The sequence below is a fragment of the Oreochromis aureus genome, linkage group 20 (assembly GCF_013358895.1).
Source record: "Oreochromis aureus strain Israel breed Guangdong linkage group 20, ZZ_aureus, whole genome shotgun sequence".
NCBI lineage: Eukaryota > Metazoa > Chordata > Actinopteri > Cichliformes > Cichlidae > Oreochromis > Oreochromis aureus.
In genome coordinates, this window is record NC_052961.1 from 29,902,531 (window position 1) to 29,929,572 (window position 27,042).

General features: G+C 40.5%; 1 protein-coding gene across 2 annotated transcripts in view; it reads left to right on the plus strand.

The window, feature by feature from the left end:
* Positions 1-27,042, plus strand: part of LOC116311206 (plexin-A1-like) — a 311,927-nt gene that overhangs the window by 189,977 nt on the left and 94,908 nt on the right. For both annotated transcript variants that reach the window (XM_039604677.1, XM_031728256.2), the window contains exon 10: positions 16,643-16,843. In XM_039604677.1, coding sequence (XP_039460611.1) covers positions 16,643-16,843 — 201 coding nt within the window. The remainder of the gene's footprint in view (positions 1-16,642; positions 16,844-27,042) is intronic.

Sequence of the window (27,042 nt, forward strand, 5' to 3'; positions counted from 1 at the left end):
GATGAGAAGCGAAAGGTGGAGCATCCACAATAAAACATAAGTGGGGGAGTGTGGCTGTGGCCTAGTTGTTAGAAAGGAAGATGCTTTCTAATCGAACCAAGCACCACATTTAAGAAATTATGTGCACACTTGACAAAAAATGCAAACAAAAACTACTCCTGAAATTATGAATGTACCCTCCGTAGTGCTAGATTCTATTAGCCTGTTCACAGCACATACTAGTTATTGCATATAAATGGAATACGCTGCTTCTGGTCATGCCTCTGAAAGCTGTGTGAGGATGTCCCTCAAGCATAAGTGAACTAAACAGAATACGAAAGAAAGAGAAATCCTCAGAATATGGACTGATGTAGAAGAAGAGGTCAGAGAGCAGAATGAGATTCACTTTTAATTAGGTTGTTATGGTATTTGCTTGTTTTAACTGTCTTGATATGCCTGAAACATGACAGATTGGAAATCCCGTTTGTCCATATTGCTCAAGGCGAAACTGTCGACAAGCTTGTGGGATTTGGGCAGTTTTTCGGTCGGGTTGCAAAAGGAGGGGTAAAAGAAACAGGACGGACAGCGGAAGTGGAAGGTTAAAGATATGCACAGGGAAGGAAAACGAAAAAGACACAAACGGAGGACGTTGCTGAAGGAGCAGCATTAGCATTCAATGAAAGGTCGAGAAACACAGTGGAGTGGGAGCAGGACGACGCGAGAGATGCTTAACCATTCAGGAGATGAAAGGATACGTGAGGGTCGTGACACCACCCGTGGCTTGTGTCTCCTTAGTATCTACTCAATAATTCTATGTCATTTATCTCTCTGGCCTACTTTAATCTTTGCTTGAAGCTGGGCTGCTTAAAATGACTTGATTGTGTCAGAACTTTACAGCGTTTGCTTACGTTCGTCTTCAAAGCTTGAACGGGAAATGCTGAGATGTCACTGATTAAGTCACGGAGGATTCAGAGCTACTTAGGCACATGTCTGAGGTCTGCTCATCGTTTTTCTCGAGTTAAATTTTGTATTTTTGTTTAATGAACTAAGCCTGACAAATCCACAGGGATACCAAGCGAGAGAAGTAGATAAACAGTTTGCAGCACTCGTTTATTTTGCAGTCCAAACCGAACTGAACTGCTTTCCTTGTTGTTTTTCTTCTCATCTGACCTCACTACTCCTTCATGCCAAAGGCTTAATGAACCTCACTCCACTATTGTTTTGAAGGCACCCGAGTAATCACATGTGCGAAATTGGTTTTGAAAGAATTTTGACAGTGCCCAGTCTCAGTGGGTAAATTTAATGGCCATCAGACTGTTGAATGGTGCAATGAGGAGTAGAAAGAGAGCAATTAACATGGGTATCGCTACTCTTCAGTCCCATTATTCTATGCTAACCAACGTAGCTTTTTAGCTATGAGTGAAAAGAAAAAATACTTTTAAAACATTCTTCAAAATGAGGTTTTAGCCAAAGGGAGCCACATGTTTAATGTAGAGCAAGTCCAGTTTACAGCAGGTAGCCTGTGGTTATATTGATTTCACCTTTGACAGATCTGCCAAAGTGGACCAAACATAGTTCAAAGAAGCTTGATTCAGCTCAGTTTTATTTATATAGCACCAAATCACAACAATAGTCACCTCAAGGCTCTCTCTGCTGAATCACACTTGTTATTAATCTCTGGCTCTCTTCCACAGCATGTCTTTATCCTGTCTTCCCTCTCTCATCCCAACCGGTTGCAGCAGATGGCCCCGCCCCTCCCTGAGCCTGGTTCTGCCGGAGGTTTCTTCCTGTTAAAAGGGAGTTTTTCCTTCCCACTGTCGCCAAACTGCTTGCTCATAGAGGGTCATATGATTGTTTTTCTCTGTGTGTATTATTGTATTGTCTACCTTACAATATAAAGCGCCTTGAGGAGGCTGTTGTTGTGATTTGGCGCTATATAAATAAAACTGAATTGAACTGAATTGAAAAGGCACTTCATAGTGAACAATGATACAGATAAAACCCCAACAATCGGACTACCCCCTTTGAGCAAGCACTTGGTAACAGTGGAAAGGAAAAACTCCCTTTTAACAGGAAGAAACCTCTGGCAGAGCCAGGCTCAGGCAGGGGCGGGGCCATCTGCTGTGATTGGTTTAGGGTGAAGGGTCTGTGGAAGAGAGCCAGAGATTAAATGCAGAGTGCTCTGTACGCGCATAGTGTATGAAAAGAGGTGAGTGAAGAAGAAACAGAGTGCATCATGGGAAGCACCCAATAGCAGAGGCCTATTGGAGTGTAACTATGGGTCACCTGATTCAGGAATAACTATAATCTTTATTAAAAAGTAAAGTTTTAAGCCTTTTTATGTAGAGAGGGTGTCTGAATCCAAACTGGGAGCTGGTTTCACAGAAGAGGGGCCTGAAAGTCGAAGGCTTTGCCTCCCATTCTACCCTTAAATACTCTAGGAACCACAAGCAGAGCAAAGTGCTTTATTTGGGTGATACAGTACTGTGAGGTCTTCGTCATTCACTAAAAAACCTCTGATAAACACACTCTTGGTTTTGAATGGCAATGCTAATCACACCTGAGGGCACTCAAGTTCAACCAGTTCAGAGCAGTCTGTCTTTTAATCTTGCAAGATCGATGTATGGTTCTGCCGTGGTGTTTCGCATTGTGCAGCAAAACTACTCGGGATTTGCTGTTAATACAATGTAGCAGTACAAACTCCTCTTTAGTGTCTGACAGCAGGTTTCCCTTGAGGTGAGAAGAGAGAGGTAATAAGTTGGTTTGATTAAAGGTAAATGGGGTAATACAGCTGGCTTTCAGGTTTTTGGTGGGAAAGTAAAATTAGGAAATTCCTCATTGATGAAGCCGTAATGAAGCCAAGGTGTGACTTATGTTCACGCATTTATTTAAGTATCGGCATTTCACTTCATAACAGTGAAGTCGATCTCTTTCTTTTTACCTCTTCCCGTACATGCCCCCATATCCCCCGTAGTAAAGGGCTGCGAGTGGGTGGACACACCAAAAGGCTTCCAACACAGTTCAAAGTGTCTTTTATTGAACAGAAGAGCTCCTAGGCTGGTGCAATGGGGTGCCTGCCCTCCTTCCACCTGAGACTACGTCTGAGGAACTCGGTTCATTTGAGCAAAATAGATGAAAAGTTTTCCTGTTGAAATGAAGCACAGGGGGATGAGTCGCAAATCTAGAATAAAAGATGAAACGGGTCTGGCAAAGAGGAGCGATGGCTTTCAAAACTTTTTCTGGCCCCAGTGAATTTGCATACGAGATACTGCAGTATCTTTTGTTGCGAAGTTTGCTGCGTTGTGTATTGCTTAAACTTTTCCGACCCGGGACCTTGGGGGACCCGAGAAACGCATTCCCTTGTCCAAAGCCTAGCGCAGGAAATAAACTCGCAGGAAAGTTTGCATCACGGGCTTTTCTGGTGACCTTCAAAGGTTTGGATGATTCTCAGATGGGTCACAGAAATCACTTATTATTCACTGGGTCACAGTCTAAAAAAAGGGGTTGTAAGTCTGTTTTTGGTTGGTTCCCACATGGCATTTTCACAAGATGAAACAAAATTCATCAAATTTTGATCCTGAGGGCTAAGAGAGAGAGACAGCGAGGGAGAGAGGGAGAGAGGGAGAGAGAGAACACAAGGCTGTACTTAGTGAGGCCATCCTGATCGCTTCTTGTTATCTGTCATGTATCCACTGTGTCACCCACACAAACACACACACACACACACGCACAAACACTCTAACAGAGAGTGTGTGGGTCTTTTTTTTACAGGCTCCTATTGATCCACTAGCTGATGCTTATCATCTACATCCTCCTCTTTGACCATCCGGACTTGATAGCATCCTGATAGACACACAATCACACTTGGTCATCAGAGATAGCACACAGGACACTGCTATTCTAATGGAGACATGTGAGGAAGAGCTCTGTGCAGTTACTGGGGTAGAGCTCTTTTACAAGCAAACGCAATATTCTGCAATATCTGTAGCATGTTTTTTGCTTTTGGAAGAAAAACAAACAAACTGGAGTGTAAAAATGATATGTGTGCACACACACACACACACACACACATATCTATTATATATATATATATATATATATATATATATATAAATAGATATGTGTGCACACACACACACACACACACATATCTATGTATATATATATATATATATATATATATATATATATATATATATATATATATATATATATATATATATATATATATATATATATATATATATATATATATATATATATATATATATATATATATATATATATATATATATATGTATGTATATTTATATACATATGTGTGAATACAGAGGCACCAATCATAGCAGCAGAGGACCAAGCTCTAAGCAGATCCATAGAGGCTGGGGTCTACCACACGTGGCCAGACCACAGGTGTAGGCTGTGCAAAGATGCCCTGAGACAGTCAAGCACAAAAACAATATAACCAAGTGGCTGGTGTAGTATACAGGAATATCTGCAAATGGTAAATGAACTGGTTCTTATGTAGCTGAGCATTCAGAGCACTTTATACATCTTGCCTTATTCACCCATTCACACATGAACTTGGATGAACTTGACTACAACTATTTGCAAACCTTCAAAAGTTTATGTGTGAGTGATTGCAGTCAAACCAAGTTGGACCACAACAGTTTGGAGAAAGGTTGCCTCCCACCAGGTGACCTGTGCACACTCAAACTCTTGGCAACTACTTTTATACAAAAAAAAACTCCATACAGTCTCCAGCAACCACTTATTTAATAATCTCAAGGACGTTCCTGTCCTACTTCTTCTCTAGTGTGACTTATAAGGGATAATAATCACTAGGTGTTACAACGGTATAATAGACTAATAAGATTATTTGTGTTTTGCTGCTTCTTTCTTCTTGACGACAGCTTCCTGGTGCTTCCTGCCAGGTTAGCACAAGTTAATGTGAGCTTCAGTAGCTGCACACTCTTGCCTGCGTCATTTCCAGGGAAACAACTATTGCTTGGAACAGCAGAACAAGAAGTGGTTCTGTAAGGGTTAAGGTGACTAGTGACAAGGAAGTGCAATGCAAAAAAAAAAGAAACATCTTCTTCAAAATTAATTAGCCAAATATTTCCCAGATACCACTGCTGAATAAAGCAGACAGTAAAGGTCCAAGTGTTACATTGCTGAAAAATGCAGGTGCTGCACATATCAGAATACACACTAAATCAAATTACCTGCTCCATCTGCACAGCATACGTTATTATTCTGGAGTGACAAAGCCCAAGAATGGTATTGTAGAGCAGCTGTGCTGATAGATGTGTCCATAGATATCACTTTGTTTCTGGCCTTTGTTTCACCTTCGTCTTTGGTTTTTCACACAAGGAGAGCTTCGGCATTCTGTGCACATGTGGCCTCAAGGGAGGTTGTCTTAGTATATCGTGTGCTCTATGAATACATTTTGATCTGTCTTTTTGATAGAGATACATTAAAAAAAAGCTTTGTTAATAGTGAGAAAGTGAACGTGTCAAAATGATGGCCTTATGAACTGTTTGTGCATCTGTGGGATAGAAAGAGATCTGTTGGGATTACAAACGGGATCCATTGCACAGCTGGTCAGCAAGTGTGTTACTTTGTGTTAGATATACTCTCTAAGGACTTAACTATATTAGTGTCCAAAACTGAGACATTGCTCAACAGATGACTCTTCCTCTCCCTCCCCTGGGACATGCGGTCATCATATCAGGTCCTTTTTCTTTCTTTCCGTATGTGTGTGTAAGAGCGCTGGTCGATGGGGTCTCGCCCCTTCCTTTCTGAAATGGTTCATTGGACTGTAACGCTAATCCGCTGGGACCCTCTACACCGCGATGACCCCCTCCCAACACTCACACACATAGACAAACACACGGGCTCCCTCATCCATCATACTCTGTGGCTGTCTGCGCCTCCGAGAGGTGACCTCATTGGTGACAGCCAGCAGCCAATCGGGGCTCTCGCCTCATCTCTGACATCACTGTAGATGTTTCCATCCTGATAAAACCAATTAGAAGTGAGGAAAAAAAGAAAGTTTACGAAATACACTATATTGTTAGGGCCGAATATAGTAAAACAAATATCACCTTTATTACGGGTTTCATCCCTTCTTTGTTTTTTTAGTTTTACAAAGACTGTTTCTAAAGCAACAGGGTAATTAAACATTATAAACACGCTCTTGGTGTTTCTCATTCTTCTCTGTATCCACATCACCGTGTTTGTTTTGGGAGCCGGCGCGATCTTCCAAGTGTTTCACCCTTAAGACATCTTACCCCAGCAGCCAATGAGGAGTGCGAGAGACAGATCGAGGATAACAGAGTATATAGAGAACGAGCAAAGGAAGGCTGCAGAGGAGAGGAAAAGTCAATAGGAAAATGCAGCGAAGCATCGTAGACAGCTGGAGTTCATGACTGCAGGCATCATCGTGTTTAAATAAACCGCAGAGCAGGTAGAAAGTGGCGGGTGGGCGGATCAGTTCCTTGGAAGATATCAGGAGCAGAAGAGGAAAGTGAGGTTGAAAGAGACTAGAAGACAACAGTGGGGCTGGGATTGAAAGGGAAAATGATGTGTGACTAAGCCACTGGGAAATAAACACGACCTTGGATAAAACAAGTGCATCTAAACCCTTGTGGCTTTAATTATACAGGGCCTAGAGCTAACTCCCAAGAAAAAATGGTGATATCTTAAGACTCTGCAGAATCTATAGTTCCAAATTAGACCAAAACTATGAATATGTTCTGTATTTTATGCATTTACACTCGTTACTCTAATTAAGTTTTGGGGTTTTCTGTATGTTCATTATTCATATGTATGTTTTCTAAAGAACGCCTTCAGGGATTTCATTCAATTTAGCACGAACAGTTACATTGACTGGAGTAGAGTTTAGTGGTCAAAGGTCAAGGTCACTTGACCACCAAATTGGCATCTGATCGATTCTACATTGATTGATTTTTTAAGTTTCAGTATTTCCTCTGAAATGATAGATCACCATGTATCTTATTTGGCTTTTGTCAGCCTTACCTGCCTTCTCATGCTCTGTGATCACACTGCATAAATCTGTCTCTAAGCTCTTTAGCATTTTCTAATTTTTACACCTTTTTAGTTTGCCGGCTAACGCTTTAAAGTCTTTGCACATTTTTAAAGTTTTAAAATGTTGCTGTTTTTCTTCACAGATTTATTAAAAGTGTTTGTGGAAGTTGTTAATTTTCTACTTAATGGATAAATATATTATGTGTGACTAAGTGTAGTATATTGACATATGCATTTTTTGAAGTGTGTCTCTTGTCCAGCCTCCTTCCCTTCACCCCTCAACCAATCACAGTAGATCACGGTTCAGGGAGGAGGGGTTTCTTCCTGTTAAAAGGGAGTTTTTCCTTCCTACTGTCGCCAAGTGCTTGCTCAAAATGGGTCGTTTGATTGTTGGAGTTTTCTTTGGATTTGGGTCTTTGCCTTAAAATATAAAGCACCTTGAGGCATCTGTTGGAGTGATTTGGTGTTATATGAATAAAATTGATGGACTGAATTGAATCAAAGCACGTTGAGACTATCTTACGTAAGTTTGGACTATGTAACTGAACCATGGCTTTACTATTAGAGTTATAACAACATGACAGTTCCCGGACCGTTATAACTAGGGATGGGTATCGTTTAGGTTTTATCCGATACCGGTGCCAAACCGGTACTTTTGAAACGGTGCCAGTGCTTAAACGGTGCTCAAACCGGTGCTTAAAGAATGGAGAACACAAACTTTGTCCAAAAACCTCTCATGTTCAGCTGTTTTTTTTGTATAAAGATAACAATGTTAGCCTTTTCTGCAGCTATAGGGCATATATGGTCTCACTCTTGGCTGGAAGCAGTGCTTAAACAATGGAAAAAACACAAACTTTGTACAAAAATCTCTCATGTTTAACTGTTTTCCACTTTTTCTTTGGTCATTTTAGCCTTTTTGGCCAGGGTGAAGGGAGTATCTGCCATCAAACAAGAAGACAACCGCATGTAACTACGACGGTGTTTGCTAGTTCACCTTACATGCATTAATGTAATAACGTGGTTAGCGTACTCAACGTTACACACGAACAACATGAAGCTACTCACGCAGAGAAGAACGGCTGCTGCTGCCATCATCATCCGTCATCATTTCTGCTACGCTGGCAGGGCTAGGGGCCAGGACTCTACTCTTCGGGTTTTTGGGGGATGTTGCTAACTCCGGGTCCGATAACAGGCACCACACCCGCTGTAGATGTGCACGGTGTGAGGTCTCGCAGCAAGCTATCAAACACGGCGCATTTCTCGGCTTTTAAAAAAAACGCTATGCGTCGCCAGGTGTTTCATCAGATTTGAGGTGTTACCTCCTTTGACAGTATCACAGTATCAGCTTAAAGCACTTGTTGCAGGCTGCTGAGTTTGCATCTTTTGCCGTGAAGTACAGCCAGACTTTTGATCGCTTCGCCTTGGGCATTTTTAATCTGTAGCTCTGCTCTAAAAGAACGTACGTACCTGGCCCCGCCTACTATCCTCGGAAACGTAAAATGATTGGCTAGAATTGGCTCAGGAAAAAAAAAGCACCGAAATAAAGCACCGAAATGTGCACTGCTTTTCGGTCTGGTTACTACCGTTTATGTCAGAACCGGTGCCACCGGTACCCATCCCTAGTTATAACTTTCTAACTCTCAAGGAAAAGTTTATTGATGGCTCTCCTTTATTCATGATTTTCAGCTATGATGTTTTATCTTGAATGCCAAAATGAACTGTGCTAAAATGATGGCAGACATCAATATCGTCATTATTTATAGCAGTACTTTTTCTGCTGTGGCAGTAAAATGTAGGCAGTGATGTCATTGGTTGATTTGTCCTTTAATACGGACAAACTTCAACTTCTGCTAGTTTTTATCCATATACATCCTCCCATATATCTACCTGTTAAATCAAATATATTTAAAAACTTGGTTAATGTTCTTCCTAAAATAAGTTCTGCAACTTTAAAAAAAAAAAAGGTTAAAGTCTGTAGGCCTACAGATGCAGCTGACAGAGACGTAATAGAGATTTCACACTGCTGATATGGAAGAGGAACTCAGATTAATTTCTTTCTGAAGGCTTACCTTCCCACCTTTGATCACAGTATCTGTGTATTTGGCCCCAAGGCTACTGTAAAACACTCCACAGGCCGAAGCACTAGCTTACTGAACAGAGCCAGAGGGCAAGATTTAGCTTTGGATCAGTTCGTGCATGTGAGAAAGTGAGTGAGATGATAAATGTGTGTGCATGTGTGTATTTAGTGCATATCCATCTAGACGTAGCACAGCCTGTGTCTCTGTGTATCTGTATTACCAGTCTGGGAATTAGTTTGGAAAGATATAAGCGCTGTGTACGCCTCCCATGTTGCAGAGCTCCTCCCCTGCCTCGCTCTGCTGGGAACTTGACCTCCTTGACTCTCATCCCCCACTTTAATAAACGAGTGTATGGCTCCCAAGACCTCGTCTCGCCTCCATATCTCCTCCCCTCCTTCCTTCTAACTTCACCTCCCTCACCCTTTCTCATCCAGTGGTTTATCACTGCTCGTCCTCTGCATCACCGCTCTGCTTTCAGTGCAGTAAATTTGGATCTCAACAAGACATTTCTCTAGTTGTTTTTTTTTTAGTACTGATACGCAGTTTTATGAATATTCTAAATGAATAATGACACTTTCATACAGTGTTGAATATTTCACATTCTAATTCATGTTTTTTTATCATTATTTATTTTCTTGGGCCTTTTAAGTATCCATCAACACTACACTGATGGTCATTGTAATGCTTTTTAGCCCATTGCATTAACATTTTAATCATCTAGTAACACCGTTACTTTTTACAGTGTTCATCTTTTAGTGTTTTCTGTTTCCTGTTCTTAGTGTGCATGACATGTAAAAAGATCTAGTTTAGTAACACTTTTTAATAAAGATTATTAATAAATTAATATTGTTAAATTGTTAATTAAACTTTGCTTAATAGTTTTAGAGTCAACAGTTAATTAATAAAGCTTGTCTAATTGGCTTTGTTTAATTAGTTTTATCATTTATCGGGGTGTAACTGTAAAGATTAAACTGTTTATAGAAAAAAAAGTGGAAACGGTTATGAACTATTTTATCATAGCCCTGATAGGACACATGTGTAAAAGCTGTTTTAAAGAGCATATAAGGACACAGGTGATTAGTGAGTCCATCAGACTGTGAACATGGTTTGGGCTTTTCCTTTCATCCTTCACTATTCAGTCAGATTTAGGCAGAATAAGTTGCTTAGGGTTTAGAAAAAGATGCAGGCTGCTTGTGTGAATGAGACTGTTTGACTCTTGCTGCTCCACGTGCATCATGGAACCAGCGCCAAAGCAATAATAACAGCAATATTTAGGAATGAGGACTGAATCAGTAATGCACATTTAATAACTAAATCATGATATTATTTAGAAATCCTTAGGAACAAGAACCTCTGACACAGCGCAAAGCTCTGCCAAGGCAGCTCACTCTCTGGGCAGCATTTACTGTTAAGGGATCAGTTTTCTATTTTGTATATATTCATTTTATTTTATTTGTTCTTTACAAACATATTTACATACAGTAAAAAAAACATGCAAAGTGAAGGCTTTTGTTATTTGACAATTTTAATTGACAACACTGATCACGCACTTTGGGGTCAACTTGAAGGAAAAACTTGCGTTAAATGTAAAAGTCAAATGTGACATGATATATGGATATAAGCTATGACGTGATATTGAGAATCCCCACATGCCGGTATCATTTCTGAAATGTTCCCAATACAACCAAAGGTAGTAGAATTTAAACCACAGTTGTAAAGATAAAAGACATCCTGTGACCTTATTTGAGGTCAGAGGTCAAATGTGAGATGATATTGACAACACGCACCACACTTGTGAGAATCATAGTTTCTATGTTAAGGCTTTTAGTCAGTTTTCAAGCAGTAAATCAGTAAGTTGACCTTGAAGACCTCGGTGGATATGAGCCAAATTTTTAATAGATTAAGATGAGCTCACTCTGCACCCCTACAAGGTTTTATCAGAATTCATTCAAAACTTTTCTGAGCTATCATGTTTGATAGCACGCATGCAAACTGGGGGGAGGTAACAGTTGCACATTGTATTATCTAAACTTTTAGGTGTATAATTGTCATCAGAATATATATAGCTGTTGTTGGGTTTTATCAGTGCTGAGTGTCCCAAAGTGACCCATTATTGTAAATCCCGTTCGATTTCTCTGTAGTGCTGATGGGAGGATGGATGAAAAATCATCAAACGTGCCTATTTCCTGCACAGCAATCAGCCGGCCATTTTTCAGACGCGTAGCAGATCGATCTGCAACTTTAGATGAGTGGTGACATGAACATCACTTTCATTTTGTTTTTTGTTGGGTATAAAAGGACACCAGCTTGACATGGGGTGAAAATGAGGCCAGAAACAATGTAAGAGGCAACAACCACAGTGATGAGCAGTCGGGGTTGCGGTATCGCAGCCTGCACCTGTAACTGTTTCCCGCGTTGTGCTCTTTGTGCTGCTGTGCCGGTCCACATTAGAGTAGGACATTTGTGTCAGTGTAGAACTTTTGTTGTTGACTGGTATTTAAGTATCATAGTGTCCCATTGATACATTCGTTTTTCTGACTAACAACCTCGACTCTGGCTATGATAGGTTGCGTATAATTCCTGAAGTAATTATTTTTTATCACACAAACTACAAATCTAAACTTCAATGCTTGTTAACAGTAAATTACTGCCGACTAAAGCTTAATTTACTGATACTTTCCAGTCTGTTTGCAGCACCTAGTATAGGCTGTCACCTAGTTTTCTGATCCATTTATGCCTCCCTTTTTTGTCTGAAAATTGCATTTGATTGGTTTAAATAAAGATTGCCTGATGGATGTACAGTTTAACCGTTTCGCCTGCAACACAATCAAAGACTGAGAAACAAAGCAACAAAGGGAGAGAGAGCGCTACAGAGAACCTAAAGATCAAGTGTGAGCGACAGGAAGAAAGAAAAGAGAGGAGAGAAGGAGAGGGATTAGAGGAATCCCCCAGGTAGAGAGATTGTTGTGTCTCATTGTGTAGAACCGCTCCGCTATCTGATGCAGACTCAGCTCTGACACCTGTCACCACTCCTAATGAAACAGCTCCCACAATCCTCTGCTCTCCAATCTTTTGTTCATTCCCGCCCTCCTTTGTGCGTTTCCCTCTCTTTTTTTTTCTTTATTGGTTTGTGCAGTTGTGCGTCTTTGTATTCTATATGTAGACCCTATGTGGGGAATGCCTTTGTATGTGTGCTGAGGGATGTGTGTGCGTATTATCGTGTTCCTCAGAGAAATGTTGTGCTGTGCTTTTTAGTCTGACTCTGGTGCATCAGCAATAAGGAACGGACCTCAAGAGAGACAGTTTGTGTGTGTGTGTGTGTGTGTGTGTGTGTGTGTGTGTGTGTGTGTGTGTGTGTGTGTGTGTGTGTGTGTGTGTGTGTGTGTGTGTGTGTGTGTGTGTGTGTTGCTGCTGAAGCAATAGGGACCAGTGAGGGCAGCAGGGAGGCACAGATGTGAAGTGGCCTCAACATGCATTTGTGTGTGTGGGTATGTGTGTGTTTGCAAAGATTGGAACAGAAGCCTGATTGTGGTCCTTATGATGATGACAATGACTCTTGTTTCATCTAGTCCATCCCCAAAAATACACTCCTTCCCTTTTCTCTTTTCAAGTTTTATTAGATTCGAGCAGGAGTTCATTAGCAGCCAGTCACTATGTGTGAATGCTTAAAATGATAACTGTCAGCCTGCTTTACTGGGCTCCATGGCATCGGCTTGAGCGATTCTCTGTCTGCGTCTCTTTCTGATTTCTTTCCAAATGTTCCCTGTCTGGAGGGGGGAAAAAACCTGTTCGTCCCCGTCTCCTGCCAGTCACAAGTTAGGCTTTGAATAGTATATCCTGTTGGAACCAGCCACACCAAGATGGGCATACTGTGGCCAAAAAAGGACCACAAATGGTCAGCAGCAATTCATAGTTTACACGTGACCTCAGAACTACTGGGACACGGCCACCCAAAAGGCAAAAACAGTACTGGAGTCGTTTGCTTCCCAGCCATCATTTGAAGATCTTCAAATTTAACAGATAGTTAAAATTCCAGATAGTTACTGTGCACAATGCACTAATCAACATTTATTTACAGCTGCCAGAAGGCTGTAGAGTATGGCACCAAACTGTGAGCACAATTCTTCTAACCTTGCCTTACAGACCAAATCACACCAGTCCCTGCTTCTCCACAGCAACCCAGGCTGTCAGTGGTGGCTCATTTATTCTGACATTGGAAAATTACTTGGTCAACTTTGCTGTTATGAGAAGACAATGTGACAAATTAATGCTACCAGAGCTTTTATGGCCGTCAGGTGTCAGGGCAGAATATGAATCACAAGTCAACAAAATTCATAGTTTCTCGTCTTGCAGTACTACCGACTGTCCACTATTGGCCATTACGGAGTGATGTTTTGCCCGCTAGGGTAGGGAGTCAGTCACATGACTGAAAACTATGGATACTATCCATTAAACAGATAGGCTTTGATGTTTAAGTACCCAGTTGTACCAAGTACCAATGTTTAGTACCAAGTGCCCCCAATGTGCCCCTTTGTATCCCCCCGACTCCATTATACCAGCAACTGAACTACTGATCCAAAGCAGGATGGATCCATGATTTCATGTTATTTACAACAAATTGTCACCCTGCCATCCAAAAATCGTAGTAGAAAATAACAACTGTCTATTTTTAAGTTTCGGTGAGCTCATCCCTAAGTTTCCTGTTCTTACCTGATACGTGTGGCACCTGGTGGTGTTCCCTTGCTGTAGCCCACCTGCTTTAAGGTCAGATGTGCTGTGTGTTCAGAGACACTCTTCTACATACCTTGGTTGCAACAAGTGGTTCTTTGAGTCACTGTTACCTTTCTTTTTGTTCAAGTATCGTTTGGACTCGAGGATTTTTTGCCAAGAGAACTGCTGCTAGATATTGTTGTATTTTCGGTTCATTCTCTGTAAACCCTAGAGATGGTTGCACAGGTAAATCCCAGTTTCTGAAATACTCAGACCAGCCAACAACCAAAGTCATTAAAATCACCTTTAAATCGCCTTTCTTCCTCATTCTGCCAATCAGCAGGTAGTCTTGACCATGTCTTCATGGCTAAATGTTGCTGCCATGTGATAGGCTGATAAGATATCTCCAAGAAGTAGTTGAATAAGTGTACCTAATATTGTGGCCAGTCAGTGTAAATTATCTCCAGTAAGAATATGTAGCAGACACAGGTAATAGAGGTTTTTGCTTAAAATGGCTACTTGTTGTAGTTTGAGAAAGATGTATATGATAACAACCTTGAGTTTACCGGGTGACATTTTTCTTTAAGTAAATATTTAGATGATAGAGTGTGGAAAAAACCCTAATACCATCTGAAAGGAGCCACCTATAGTTCAGTTGTGATGAGTGAGGAACTTAGTTGTAAAAACCGTAAAAACAGTGTTGGAAATGTTGACATGTGTCTGTGACTCACCTTTAGAGCCAGTCTGAAAGAACTGCAGTTTTTGGCACTTCTGTGGTGGCTTCATTTTTCAGTCACTGGAGATGACTTTGATTAGAAAGTAATTTACAGTACGGGAGAAAAACCAAAACAATTAGCTCCAGCCCACTAAAAGCTCAGCGCTTTTGAATGTAAACACACTTTCTTGCTGTGCGTGACGTTCCCAATAACACCTAGTCATTTGATTCACTGCAAAATAAATTTTACGGCAGCTTTAAGAGCGTTATTAACGACACAACATAATGCCTTTCAGAGTTACACTGGGAAGCAGTACAGCAGGTCATAATTACTTTATGCTTTCCTCGTTTCTTGTCATCTTCTTTTCTGCATCGTTCAGCTTTCTCGTTCACTTCTGGGTGTTTTATCCGCTCTTTGGACTCAGGCCATCGAATTTTGAACTACATGTGCGATGAATGCGCTGTAGATTCACCCAGCATAAACCCGTATGGAGTTGGTGCGTGTCACCTCTGGCTTTGAGTGTGTGCCATATTTTTGTGAAGGGAGCTGAAGAGTCTCTTGGTGCCATTATGTCCAAATTTCTCTCCTCTTTCAGCATCCTCTCTGCCGTTCCCAGGCCAATCTGCAAGTCATTACTGGTGTTCCATTAGACAGTGCCCCAGCACAGAGCAAACTCATACCGAGATTACTCTACAGACATTGAGGCTGCCAGTGTGCTTTCACTTCGGCTATTCATCCCCGGTTTAAAATAGCATGCAGCTTCCACTGATTTATCAGCGCACATAGAAACGTTTGCCATCCTAATAGGAAAATTATAGCTCGCTCGATGGTGCTTAAACTGGAATAAAATTTCATTTAGACATTGCTAGTTTTTTGGATGGCCTTATTATTGTTTACCCCGATCGCCGGATGAATACCGAACACGTTAGAAGGTATAAGTACTTTAAATGTAATTACAGACTTTATGATTTTGCAAAAGCACTTTTTTTAGCCTTTCACACTGCACACAGTGTCTTAACAAGTCGGAGCTTTTTCAGTATGTTAGAACAGTATATTGTAGTTGAATCACGTTTTTAGCAAGCTGTGAAGGAAAGTCTCCTAGTGATGGAGCACATGGCTTAGAAGCAAATGAAGTGGCACTGGTCCTTAAATTTGGATATGATGACATAACTGGATCTCATTTAAACTCAAACCGATAAAAACTAATTGAAATACATATATAAGATGGATTCCAGCCAACAGCTGTATGCTGTTTTTTGGGTTTGGCTGAACAGTCACTTGGACATTTCAATTTGCTCAATTAATTCAGTGCGAGGCTTTTGTTCTTGCCAATTTTTTTCTTTTCTCGTTGATTGATGAGAAGCAAAACGCTGCCGAATAGGAAGAGCCTCGCAGTCTTGTCCCCTCTGTAATCTGTTAGACCTTAGTGTGTTTTACAGTGCAGCATGGTGGAATTAGTAATGTCCGTGTTCCTGGGAGACGCTGCCTCCGGCTCTCAATTTTGTCCACGCAGAAAGAATTAGAATATCCTTTGGTGGATTCTTTTTCCGGCTAAAACACATGCCTAATATCCATAAAAGCCTCATTAATATGGGGAAGGGGGTTGGTTCCAAAATGGTACTCTTTATGACAAGTAACTGCTACGTTCAATGTTCCGTGTTTCATAAATGGTGTGGTGGTGGTGGGAGGAGGAGGGGATCCTCAGGAGTGTTGGTAATTTGTAAGTGGAGATTTTAGGCTGGTGAATTTTCAGTGAGAACAAAGGAGGCCGGGCTGCATGTGGAATCGTGTCTAATGGGGTTGGGTGCTCTTGGGGAGAAAAAGAAAAGGTTTCATAATTACGGTCATCAGGGAGTTGTGACAGATCCTGATGCCATTTCTAATTCATAGTTTTGGTTGCAATAAAGTGTAATTTTCCATATCATGGATCATGTTCAGTATGTCGTTTTTGGGGAGTTTTTTGCCATTACTTAATAGAATATCTGCTTTTTTTTCTCTGGATCTGTGCCGCAGCAAGATGTTTCACCCAGCTCTGCAATTTAACTAAAATGTTCTGTCACATTCTCTGCTTATTATTGTCTTTTTAACTCCTTTTTTCCTCACCTCCAGGAGTGCCCTCAGATCCTGCCCTCCACCCAGATCTACATCCCTGCTGGAGTTATGAGGCCGATCACCCTGCTGGCCCAGAACCTGCCCCAGCCTCAGTCTGGACAGAGAAATTACGAGTGCATCTTTCACATCCAGGGCAACACGCACAGCGTCCCGGCTCTGAGGTTTAACAGCACGAGCATACAGTGTCAGAAGACCACGGTAAGCATTGAAGCACGTAGCACACACACACATTCGCATGTGGGGAGGCGAAGTTTTCCAACGCTCATTTCTGGACAGCCGTGCTGCTGTAAACCAGCGATGTGGGGCAGGAAGACTGGCAGTAATAGACTGGTAGAGCAGAGAGCTGAACTGAGGCATATGGCCACAGGGACTGACTGTCGCAAAAACCACTCTCTCTTCATTCCCACTCCTCACTCCAGCCTCTTAGCCTTCAGTCAAACTGTCAGCACTAAAAGGGGAGCGACCGCTCCGGCGCTGTTAATTTCCCGGGCTCCAATCAGGGCAGGAGGCAGAGGGGAGGCGTTTTTAACGACACCAATTATGACTTAACTTAACGAGACATATGATTAACATGCAAAGCGTACGCCGCAGCACTCACTCACTCACACTGATAGGTCCAATAGCAAGTCCTCTCAGTTAAAAAGGCAGCAGGAGCGGGCGTGCGGCGCTGGCTGCTTTGCGGGGCTGCCTTTTTTTCAGCCTGTCACACACTTGTCAGCGGCTGCGGGTCATTTGCCGACTTCTGCATCGCCACTGGGCTCGAAATGCGACGCTGATTTGCGGCTGCTTGCTGTTTTTGAACTATACAGCGTCGCCCACTTTCTCTCCACAAAGGGAAGAGATTGAGCTTCAGCGCTGTGATCCTGGAAATCGGTCTGCCTCTGATGTTGGATGGTGACACAAAAAATAGTTCTGGGGTGTAGTATTAAAGTTGATTTGCAGATCGTAATGATGCCTCCTACAGTTCTTTTGTGCTGTGGAAAGGTAATTTGCGCATATATAGTCACTTGTGTCTCTATAATTGCTTCATGCAAGTGAGGTTCTTTTAGATTCGGCTTTTTGAGCCGTTATTACTGGTTTCTGGCAGATTTGTCCTCGGTGACCTGATAGTTGAAAGCCTATTGAATAGAGCATGAGCAGCAAAAATACTAATTGCTGTGTGTCTGCTTGAATATTTAAATGACCTGGTCAATGTCAGAAGCTTTCTTTTGGATTCAAATTCATTTTGAAATTACTTTTACATTTCTTGGAATGAGTTGAGACTTGTATTGTTGACATTATAAGACATTTTTATCTAAAAATGTGTTACATGTATAATGGTGATTATTTTACTTTTTGTGCTAAATAATAAATATTACCCCACAAAATTCATGTCATCGATATATAAATGAAAAATAAAAAGTAAAATAATATTTTTTTACAGCAGTATTTTGTTTTCAGAGGATTAATGATACAAGACTCAACATCGAGCTAGGGTAGCTAAGCTGGACTGCGTTTGTAACTCCATCATTTTTAAAAAGATCCCCAACACCAACAACTGAAATGCATCACAAACCATGACAGAGCCTCCACTGTGCTTTACAGATGCCTGTAGATACTCACTGTTGGACCTCCTCCTTTTATTTTTGGATTCACTAGAAAATCTGTTGCCGCTCATTTTCAGTTCAGTTCTGTGATTAAAGAAAACAAAAGAAAGAAACTGAAGAAAATGAAAGAAAAAGCAGCAAGTGTCCAAAGAACCTTCAGAGGCCCTTCAGAGAACCTGGAGAACTATTGATCAAAAAAGTCTGGCTCCAGGGAAGGAAAGGAAATGAGGCGTGGCTCAAGACTTTTACTCAGCACTGTATATTCATGATTTACATTACCTTTTTTATTAAACATATTATTTCTATGAAATGCAGTGGATACAGATTGTTTGCAGCCTGTTTCATGGTTATTAAATGTAAGTATTTAGCATGTATAAAAATGTAATTTAGGCATTGTAGTTTATATATTTTCAAACATTTAAGTATTCTCACATAACGATTATGACTTTTGATGTTTGAGTTTATCTGCTGTCACCATGAAATGATTCCAAATGATTCATTTTGCACTTTTAATTCATGGTTATTACACAGAAACTGCCAAAGTGTTTCCAGGTAAAAATTCATGGCATTACATATCAATTTTGTTTCACAAGACAATGGTGAAAAAATGGGAATTGTTTAAAACCTAAGTACAATTTATTATAATATAATAAATAATATAGCATGGTATTACATAATATATAATATTTTAGTTAGCAATAATGAATAACTATATAGCAATATGAACAATGATCATTTTTAATGTCTTTTTAAATGTATTTGGTTGATAGAGGGCTAAAAACCTTTATCTAATGTACTGAGCTATTACTTGGTTAGTACTTGGGTAATTGCCTGGCAGACACTTCAACTTTTGACCCCACTATTTTCACGTTTTTAGCTTTAATAAACATCGCTGCTCTTTGTTGTTCAAATAGGATGGATATTTGTTATGGTTCTTTTGTTCACTCTGTGTTCTGAAAGCCTCCCACACCTCTGAAACCAGCACTTACTCCAGGAAATAGCAGTTTGCATCCCCAGTGTTTGATAGACTCGGATACATTCATTACTACACCACTACTGCTGCTGCTGCTGAGAGTTGCTGATTCTGGAGGACAGAGACCTTCCTCAGCAAAACTATGATTCACTGGCAAAACCACATGGATATACACACACACACGCACACGAACATACACACAAGTAATGTTTATCCACATGCATTTATTTTTTCACTCCTCGGTGCACTTTAGTGTGTTGTAAAAATCTCAATGTTATCTCTGCAGGAGTCAGGAAGCATAGGAAAATACAGGTCTCAACACAACTTTGCAGCTGTTGATGAAGCTAGACATAGGAGGCCGAACTGTGTGTGTGTGTGTGTGTGTGTGTGTGTGTGTGTGTGTGTGTGTGTGTGTGTAGGTGTGTGTGTGTGTGCCTAGTGAGGAATCCTCCGTTTCTCCACCTCCCCCCCGCCTCTCTGCTCGTCAGGTGGGACTGTGATAGGATCCAATTAAGGGAGCTGTAGATAAAATGATGATGAATTGCAGTGGTGCGGTAGACTGACGGACACAAACATACGCACACACTCAAACACACATGCACCGGCCCGGCAAATGGAAAAAGAAGGAAGCAAAAAGACAAAGAATGAGGGAGCCAAAGAGGAGGTGAGGGAATTAGGGGGAGACAATGACGATGCAACAAAGAGTGTGATGGAGGAAGTGAAAAGAGGGGAGCGAGAAGAATAAAGAGAGACGGAGGACTAAGCTCAGCACGCAGACTAAAGGGAAACAAACAAATGAGGGAGAAACAGATGGAGACAGGATGTATTTGGAATATAAAAGATGTGCATGTTTGAGAAAGTAATTCTGAAAGAAAAGGAAATCATGAGGCGTGAAAAAGTGAAACTGCTGAGAGTAACTAGAACAGCAGAAGGTGGAAGGACATTTGGGACAATAGGGATTGGTTACAAAGTTGTTCAGCCATGCAGGGCTGGTTTTCAGACATATCTATTCAGCTCAACAGTACTGTACTCACACAGCTGTGTTAACTGTTTAAGGAGCTGTGGCAGTTTAAACGTCACAACCTCGCTTTGACAAAATAAGTCATTGCAAAACTGGTATGGCAAACTATATATAGCCTTAGTAAAATATCTGCATGCTTACACTCTCAGACATGGGGATAGGAGACAGCCTTCAGTCTTCCTGATCCTTTTGTTCTCCAGTTGCCCGCTGAGTTTTCTCCAGCTTCCTCCTACAGTCCAAAGACATGCATGTTAGGTTAGTTATTGATTTGAAGTTGACTGTAGCTCCAGATTTAAGATAGAGAGAGCTTTGAGTTGTTTTTAAGACTAGAATAGCTTTACAAAATCTAGTCTATTCCCATGCGAATGTAGATTGAATTGATCAGTTTTTCTACGATGATATTCAATTTACAAACTGCAATTACAATTGCAAAGCAAAAGCAGTGCAAATACCCTCTGTTACTACCCTCTGTTAGTGTTACAATGGCAGTACCAGCATGGCAGTCACTTATAATAACTACAAAAATAACTACTAAAATGTCATGGCAATCACTGATCTTTCTTAGTCGCAAAGAGGTTGCTGTCCTGTTTTTCTTGTGTGACTGGGGAGTTTCAGGGTACTGCACCAGTGACAAGCCATCTTATTACTAAAGGTACAATCAAATCATTTAAGAGCGTTTTATCTTTAGTAGTGGCTTGTTAGGTTACAGTCGATTGGCAAAAAGCTTATTAATGCACAGGGGCTGAACCAAAACAGAAGCGTCCCCCAGCATAGAACTAAAACAATAATTGGGGAGATCTGTGGTTTTTCCTTTACGACACATAAAGTCATTTCATATATTTTAATAATGAAATATGTCGTTGTACAACTTTAATAAGATTAATAGCTTTAAAACACACAGGTGCTGTCTTTGTTCCAGGTGCAAATGTTTGTGGGGTTTGCTTTACTGGGATATTTTGTGCATTTATAGAAATAAAATGAGAATGAAAACATAAATAGAGAGAATCACCAAACAGAAGATCTATCTGTGATTGAGAACCTGCACCCCAGCTAGCATTGTCTCCAGTATTCTCTGTAGGGATTTTGTGTATATGTATCACAGCTGGCTGTGACTGGGATAGTAGAGGGTAATAAATCACAGAGAAAATTAGCCAGCAGTAGATGTACACTCATCCATTCAATCTTACTGTCTCTTTGTGCATTATTTAGCCCCTCACCAAACACTGAAACATTGAACTTGCATACTCAAATACATGAGGGACCTGCAGTGTGCGTTGGTGCACACTGAAATATTCACAGGAAAAACACACAGTGGCATGCACATTCGCACACAGGTGCAATGCATGCAGGCTGCGGGGATACCTACTGGTTTGTTCATGGGCAAACACACACACACACACCCACGCATGCACACACAGAGCCTCCCCAGGGGTTTGCAAGCCTAACGTGAAGCAGACATATGGAGATTCTCCACATGATCCTCTTCCTAATCATGTGGAGCAGACGGAGACTGTAGCATCAGCAACAACCAGCAACCTGCTTTACATGATTTATTACACTGACACACATAGGCTATCAAATGCTGTGTGTGTATAGCTGTGTGTATTATCTTCCTGCTATAAGTATATGCATCTGGCACAGTTCTGTGCAGCACAGTAAATTTTGGGAGGATGACAGACTGTGTTCAACTGAATGTTCACGGTCCACAAATTGGGCTAGCCGCAAGAGAGGGTGAGACTTTTCCTAACTTTCACTCTAAACCTGTTATAGAGTGCACAGCTAATACCTTTGCATTTAGTGTAATGCAACTAATTTGCTAAGCTAATCACATTTTGGAAAAGTAATGGGTGTGTCCTTCATTCACAGAGGACTGTAAGGAGTGGCAGAGAAAGTGTTTTAGTAGTAGTGATACTGCAGTATGGAAATAAACACTTTCAACCTAAACACTTGCACTGAACATCTCACACAGGTAAAATAGTAAAATATGCTTAAATCAAAAATAAAAGTCCTGTATCAGAAAAAATTGTCTCATGATTGCTAATACCATTATGTCACTCCATATTACCGTAGTATTTATTGCTTTATATACAGTAGTCAATTTTTCGACAAGTAGTTTGTGGTCTAATCAATAATAATACAAGCTATGTTGTAAGTCTGAATATACATGCATATATGTATATGGAACATAATAAAATATTTTTAAAAACTACCTCCTATTTAAAATTGACGAGTATAAAGTACTCCAAAATGAAGTATTTGTATGTAATTAACTTACTGCTTAGATCTCTGTATTCTTTTAAACCACTTTGGAGGGGTTCAGTAAAGAGAATTGCAAGTAAAGTTTTATTTTTAATCTTTTTCTGATTATTTTTGTGGAGTTAGATCTACTTCACTTACAAAAGTTTCAAATTTAACAAACACCTACTTCTTAATTTTCGCATAACTTTAAGTGAGATCAATAATTGTCAATTGCAGCTCAAGTTATTGTGCTGGATGCAGTGAAAAACAAATTGGATCACTTCTGACTTTCAACTTGAATGAAAACAATAAAGAGGAAAGTTACACTTAATGAAGTCCAGCAAGATGTTAGGGCTTTGTGTAAAACCCCCACTTCAGTAATGAGTAAACCAACAATCTGTAAACCTACTGCACCCATGTTGTCACAGTTAAAATAACCATTAAAACACCCAATTGGCCACATTTAACTAACAATAAAGCACTGTGTGATTAAACAAACTGTGTAGTTGAAAAACACAGCTCATAGGACTGGCTACTCAGCCCCCCCCCGAACCTCCTTGATATGCACCCCTCAGGATCCTACAATAATTATTGTAAACTTCAGGCTATAACAGTTGACAGCAGGACATTACTATGATTCTGTGCTCAGTAATATTGTTTTTATTGTAAAAGGTAATGTTCCAAGCAGTGAAAATATTCATCTAGTTGGCAGTTCCTCCCACTTATTATGTTGCTACAAAATAAATTAAACAACATATTGTTTGTTGCCTGAGTATGCCTAAAAAGCTTAGTTTGGCTACATAAAAACACCTTGATAAAGAAAAAATGCACAATGTCTTGTGTTTTGAGCAGAAAACGAGTCCCTGTTCTGATACAAACTTAATTTTATATTGGTAATATCACTCCTTTAAACTTGATATGTGTACAATACCTCATATGTATAATATATGAGGTATACATATATAAAAACACACATATACATGTTTTGTTCAGTAATTACACTATAGTTAATATTATGTCGTTACGTGCAAAGACAGTTACCTACACAGCAAGTGGGTCGGAAGAAACAAAAAAACATCGGAAGTGTCATTTCCTTCCTGCACACTTGGGCTACAACAAGCTGATTTCAGTTTATGTAGAGGGAGGACAGCAATGGCGGAGGTCTTAAACTTCTTGGAATGGAGATATAGACGTTACTTTTGTTTTTTTATTGCATGAAATATCAAACTGCAAACTATGAAAAAAGTACAAACTGACAGAAACAACTAATTATCCTGCTTTCACAACAGCAGCTATTTGCAAGCATCTGCATAGATAGCTTGCTAACACAAAGCTAGCAAAGAACCCAGCGTGATGTTAAAGCAATAGTTGTGCCATGAAGTGATTTTCAGTAATTGCTAAAAAACTATTGGCCATATTTAACCGTTTGTAAATGACTTGTTGGTCGCTAATCTGTCAAACGTATCTTAAAAATATCATGAATGATTTAAAGTAATTTTGAGCCAGAAAGAACATTACCACAACATGGACATGGGTAGCCCGACAGCCAGAGCCTTAAAAGGGGACAAAAGCAGTGATGAGCAGTCTTCACTGTCACGGTCTAAGATATTATCCATAGTTTCCGTTTTCTCAGTGCTTTCTACGATCAGACTATCTGCATTCAACAGTTTGTCTAAAGTGACATTCTCATTTAGTTTCTTGCTGTTTTATTTTGAAGGTGGCTCTCTTTGCTTTTACATGCCTGCTTAGTTCCTTTCCCCACCCTCATTATGGTCTGTGCCTTATTATCCACGTGTTTGGTCTGTTTTCCACTTCGCTCTTTGTCAGGTTGCTGGTATAACTGTTGTTTCTGTGTATTCTCTCTCTCTTAAGTAGCCTACATTTACTTTGTTCTTGTTCTGCATGTAATCAGGTCAGCATTACATTTGTGATAAAACGTGTTTGCTGACGCTAATTAACTGCACTTCCATGCACACAGTGTTTACAGTAGCCTGTATACCATACATTCTCTCTGATCTTAATACTGGGGAAATTAGTTGTATCATCCATTAAAGGGGATGCAGTATCTATTTTCTTCAGTGCAGAAGCCAAAATTAAACATATGCAGTTTATTATTATTTGATAATCCCGTATTAAATTGGGTAGAACTGTAAAGGAGGACTTGCTGAGTGTGTATGTGTCTGTGTGTGCGTCTGTCTGTGTGCACTAGTAGTATATTTTTAACACATACTCAGGTATCCTTCAACATGACTAATTACATGAGTGTGACCTGTACATGGACACAGACACACACACACACTCACACACATAAATGTGTGCATGTCTTGCTTTTTCTAGCTCTGCCCCCCTCACCAGCCAGCTGCTCTGTTTCGTTAACATCGGCACTTTTTGGTTCCTCAGACGCTCGCATGCTCCCTTGGTCTCCCTCTCTCTCTCTCTCTCTCTCTCTCTCTCTCTCTCACACACACACACACACACACACACACACACACACACACACACAGCCCATATCTATTCATACAATCCATAGAGACATGCAATCCATGGAGACGATTCATGTAGCAAGAGAATAAATGAGTGCAGAAGCAGATAACGAATGAACCTGAGCCAGGCTGGTGTGTTACTGTAATGAGGCCAGGGACGGCTTTGTGCTCACCTTGTACTTTTTACACCTCCTCCCCTTCCCTCTTCTTTTTTTCTCCTCTTGTCACCTCCCCTCCCTCCCTTGTCCCCTCTCATCGCCCATCCTCCTCTCTATACCTCTCTTGTCCCTTATCTCCTCCATGGCTAAACTTCTCTTCCTACCACTGTCCTCTACTCATTTTTTTTCTTTTTGCCCCATTTGCTGTTCTCTCCCTCTTACTCCCCCACCTGTTCTTCTTTTCCTCTAGTTGTCATCCCAAACTGACTCTCATCGCCTTTCCTCTCTTTATTCTTTGCCTCTACATTGCTGCCCTTGTGTCCTTGTTAATCCCTGCTCTCCGTTGCTAATACCACTCCTCTCACTTTCCCCTTATCTGCTCTTTAGCTTCTCTCCATCCACCTAACTTTCATCTACCACATCCTCTTTTTTCCTCCTCTCCTCTGCTCTCCTCCCTAGGGGGGGCCTACACTGTGAGTTGTCTCAGGTAGATTAATTACATGCAGTGACATGAAGGAGCTGGCCAGAGGCTTTAGTAATGAGTCTGATTACTCATCTCCAGCAGCTCTGTGCACTCAGGGGAGGAAAGTCGGGACAGTAGGCCAGCAGAGGGGCCTCTCAGTAGGGAAAGAGCAACTTTCACATATGGGGTTCCACCAGTACACCAGTGTTTCTGGCAGCAGGAGTACCACCACTCTGAGATGGAAGAGTCGGCTACATGCTTAAACCTTATCTCATGTTACTTAAATAATCTGAGTTTGTACATTTCTATTAAGTAAGAGAAGACTTTTCAGTTTGAAGTCATTATCTTTGGCATTTAGAGAATAACAACAACAACAAAATAATGCTGGCTACTTGTTTGTGTATCGCTGCACTCGGTGATTAAATTAGACTGAAGAATGAAGAAGTTCTTCAGAGCAGCATGGCAGAGACACAAAAAATGATTGATTTCAGGAGAACTTGATAATCACGAGAACAAAAGACAACAATCATTCCTCGTGAAGCCACGAATGTGGTTTTGATTTTTTTTGTAAGAATTATGATGAAATTAATGTGAAGTTTTGCCAACAAGTAAAAAACAGTCATTTGGAGGGCAGGTTAACTTCTGACATTCTTTTTGTTTTAATCAAGCATTTTGATGTATCTGAGGAAAAACACGTTTATTAGGTTATAAAACCCATTTCTTATAAAGGTATTCTTTTTACTGGTTTCCACTGTGGTGTGGGTGCGTTGCCAGTTCTTTCTTGATGGCCTCCTAGATATAGACAGTGACAATCAAACATCATGTGGCAATATGTTACAGATCAGCAGGTAAATTTTGTAAACGAGCCAAGGCGATGTAGCATATTACAACTGATATTGATATTTGGTGATTTAAGTATTTGATATTTCGATGGAGACATTTTTAAAAAAAATTGATTACCTTTAACATTTGATATGTGAAATTATTCATGAGTCTTCTTGTATTCACGATTACTCGTTTGCTTTCTGCCCAGCTCAGCTGCTTGTTGCATTTGTGGTGTTCGAAAATGAAATGCACGTTACCACCAAGAAAGTTGCATAGTGCCCTCTGGTGGATAAACTATGCAACATTCATAACAAAGTTGAAGGGTGTTTCTCACATCTCTTCTGTCCTTTTAAAAATTTAATGACTATTTTAAATGCTGCTACTGATACATCAGCAAATAGCTAACACAGGCTGATGCATCGCCCGGCTTCTATTCTACAGGAAGAACATCATGAAGGACAGAACAAGCATCAGTTTCTGTTGTAGCCCCTCCCATAACCACTGACATCACTGGTTCCAACTTTGATCCCAGTACTATCGTGATGCAGTGGCAGTTTCTCAGGTGACGCCACGTAACCGCAGAGAAAAGCTGTGACCAGCGTAGCATTGATTTGATTTGATTTACATTCCTCTAACAATGAATACTAACA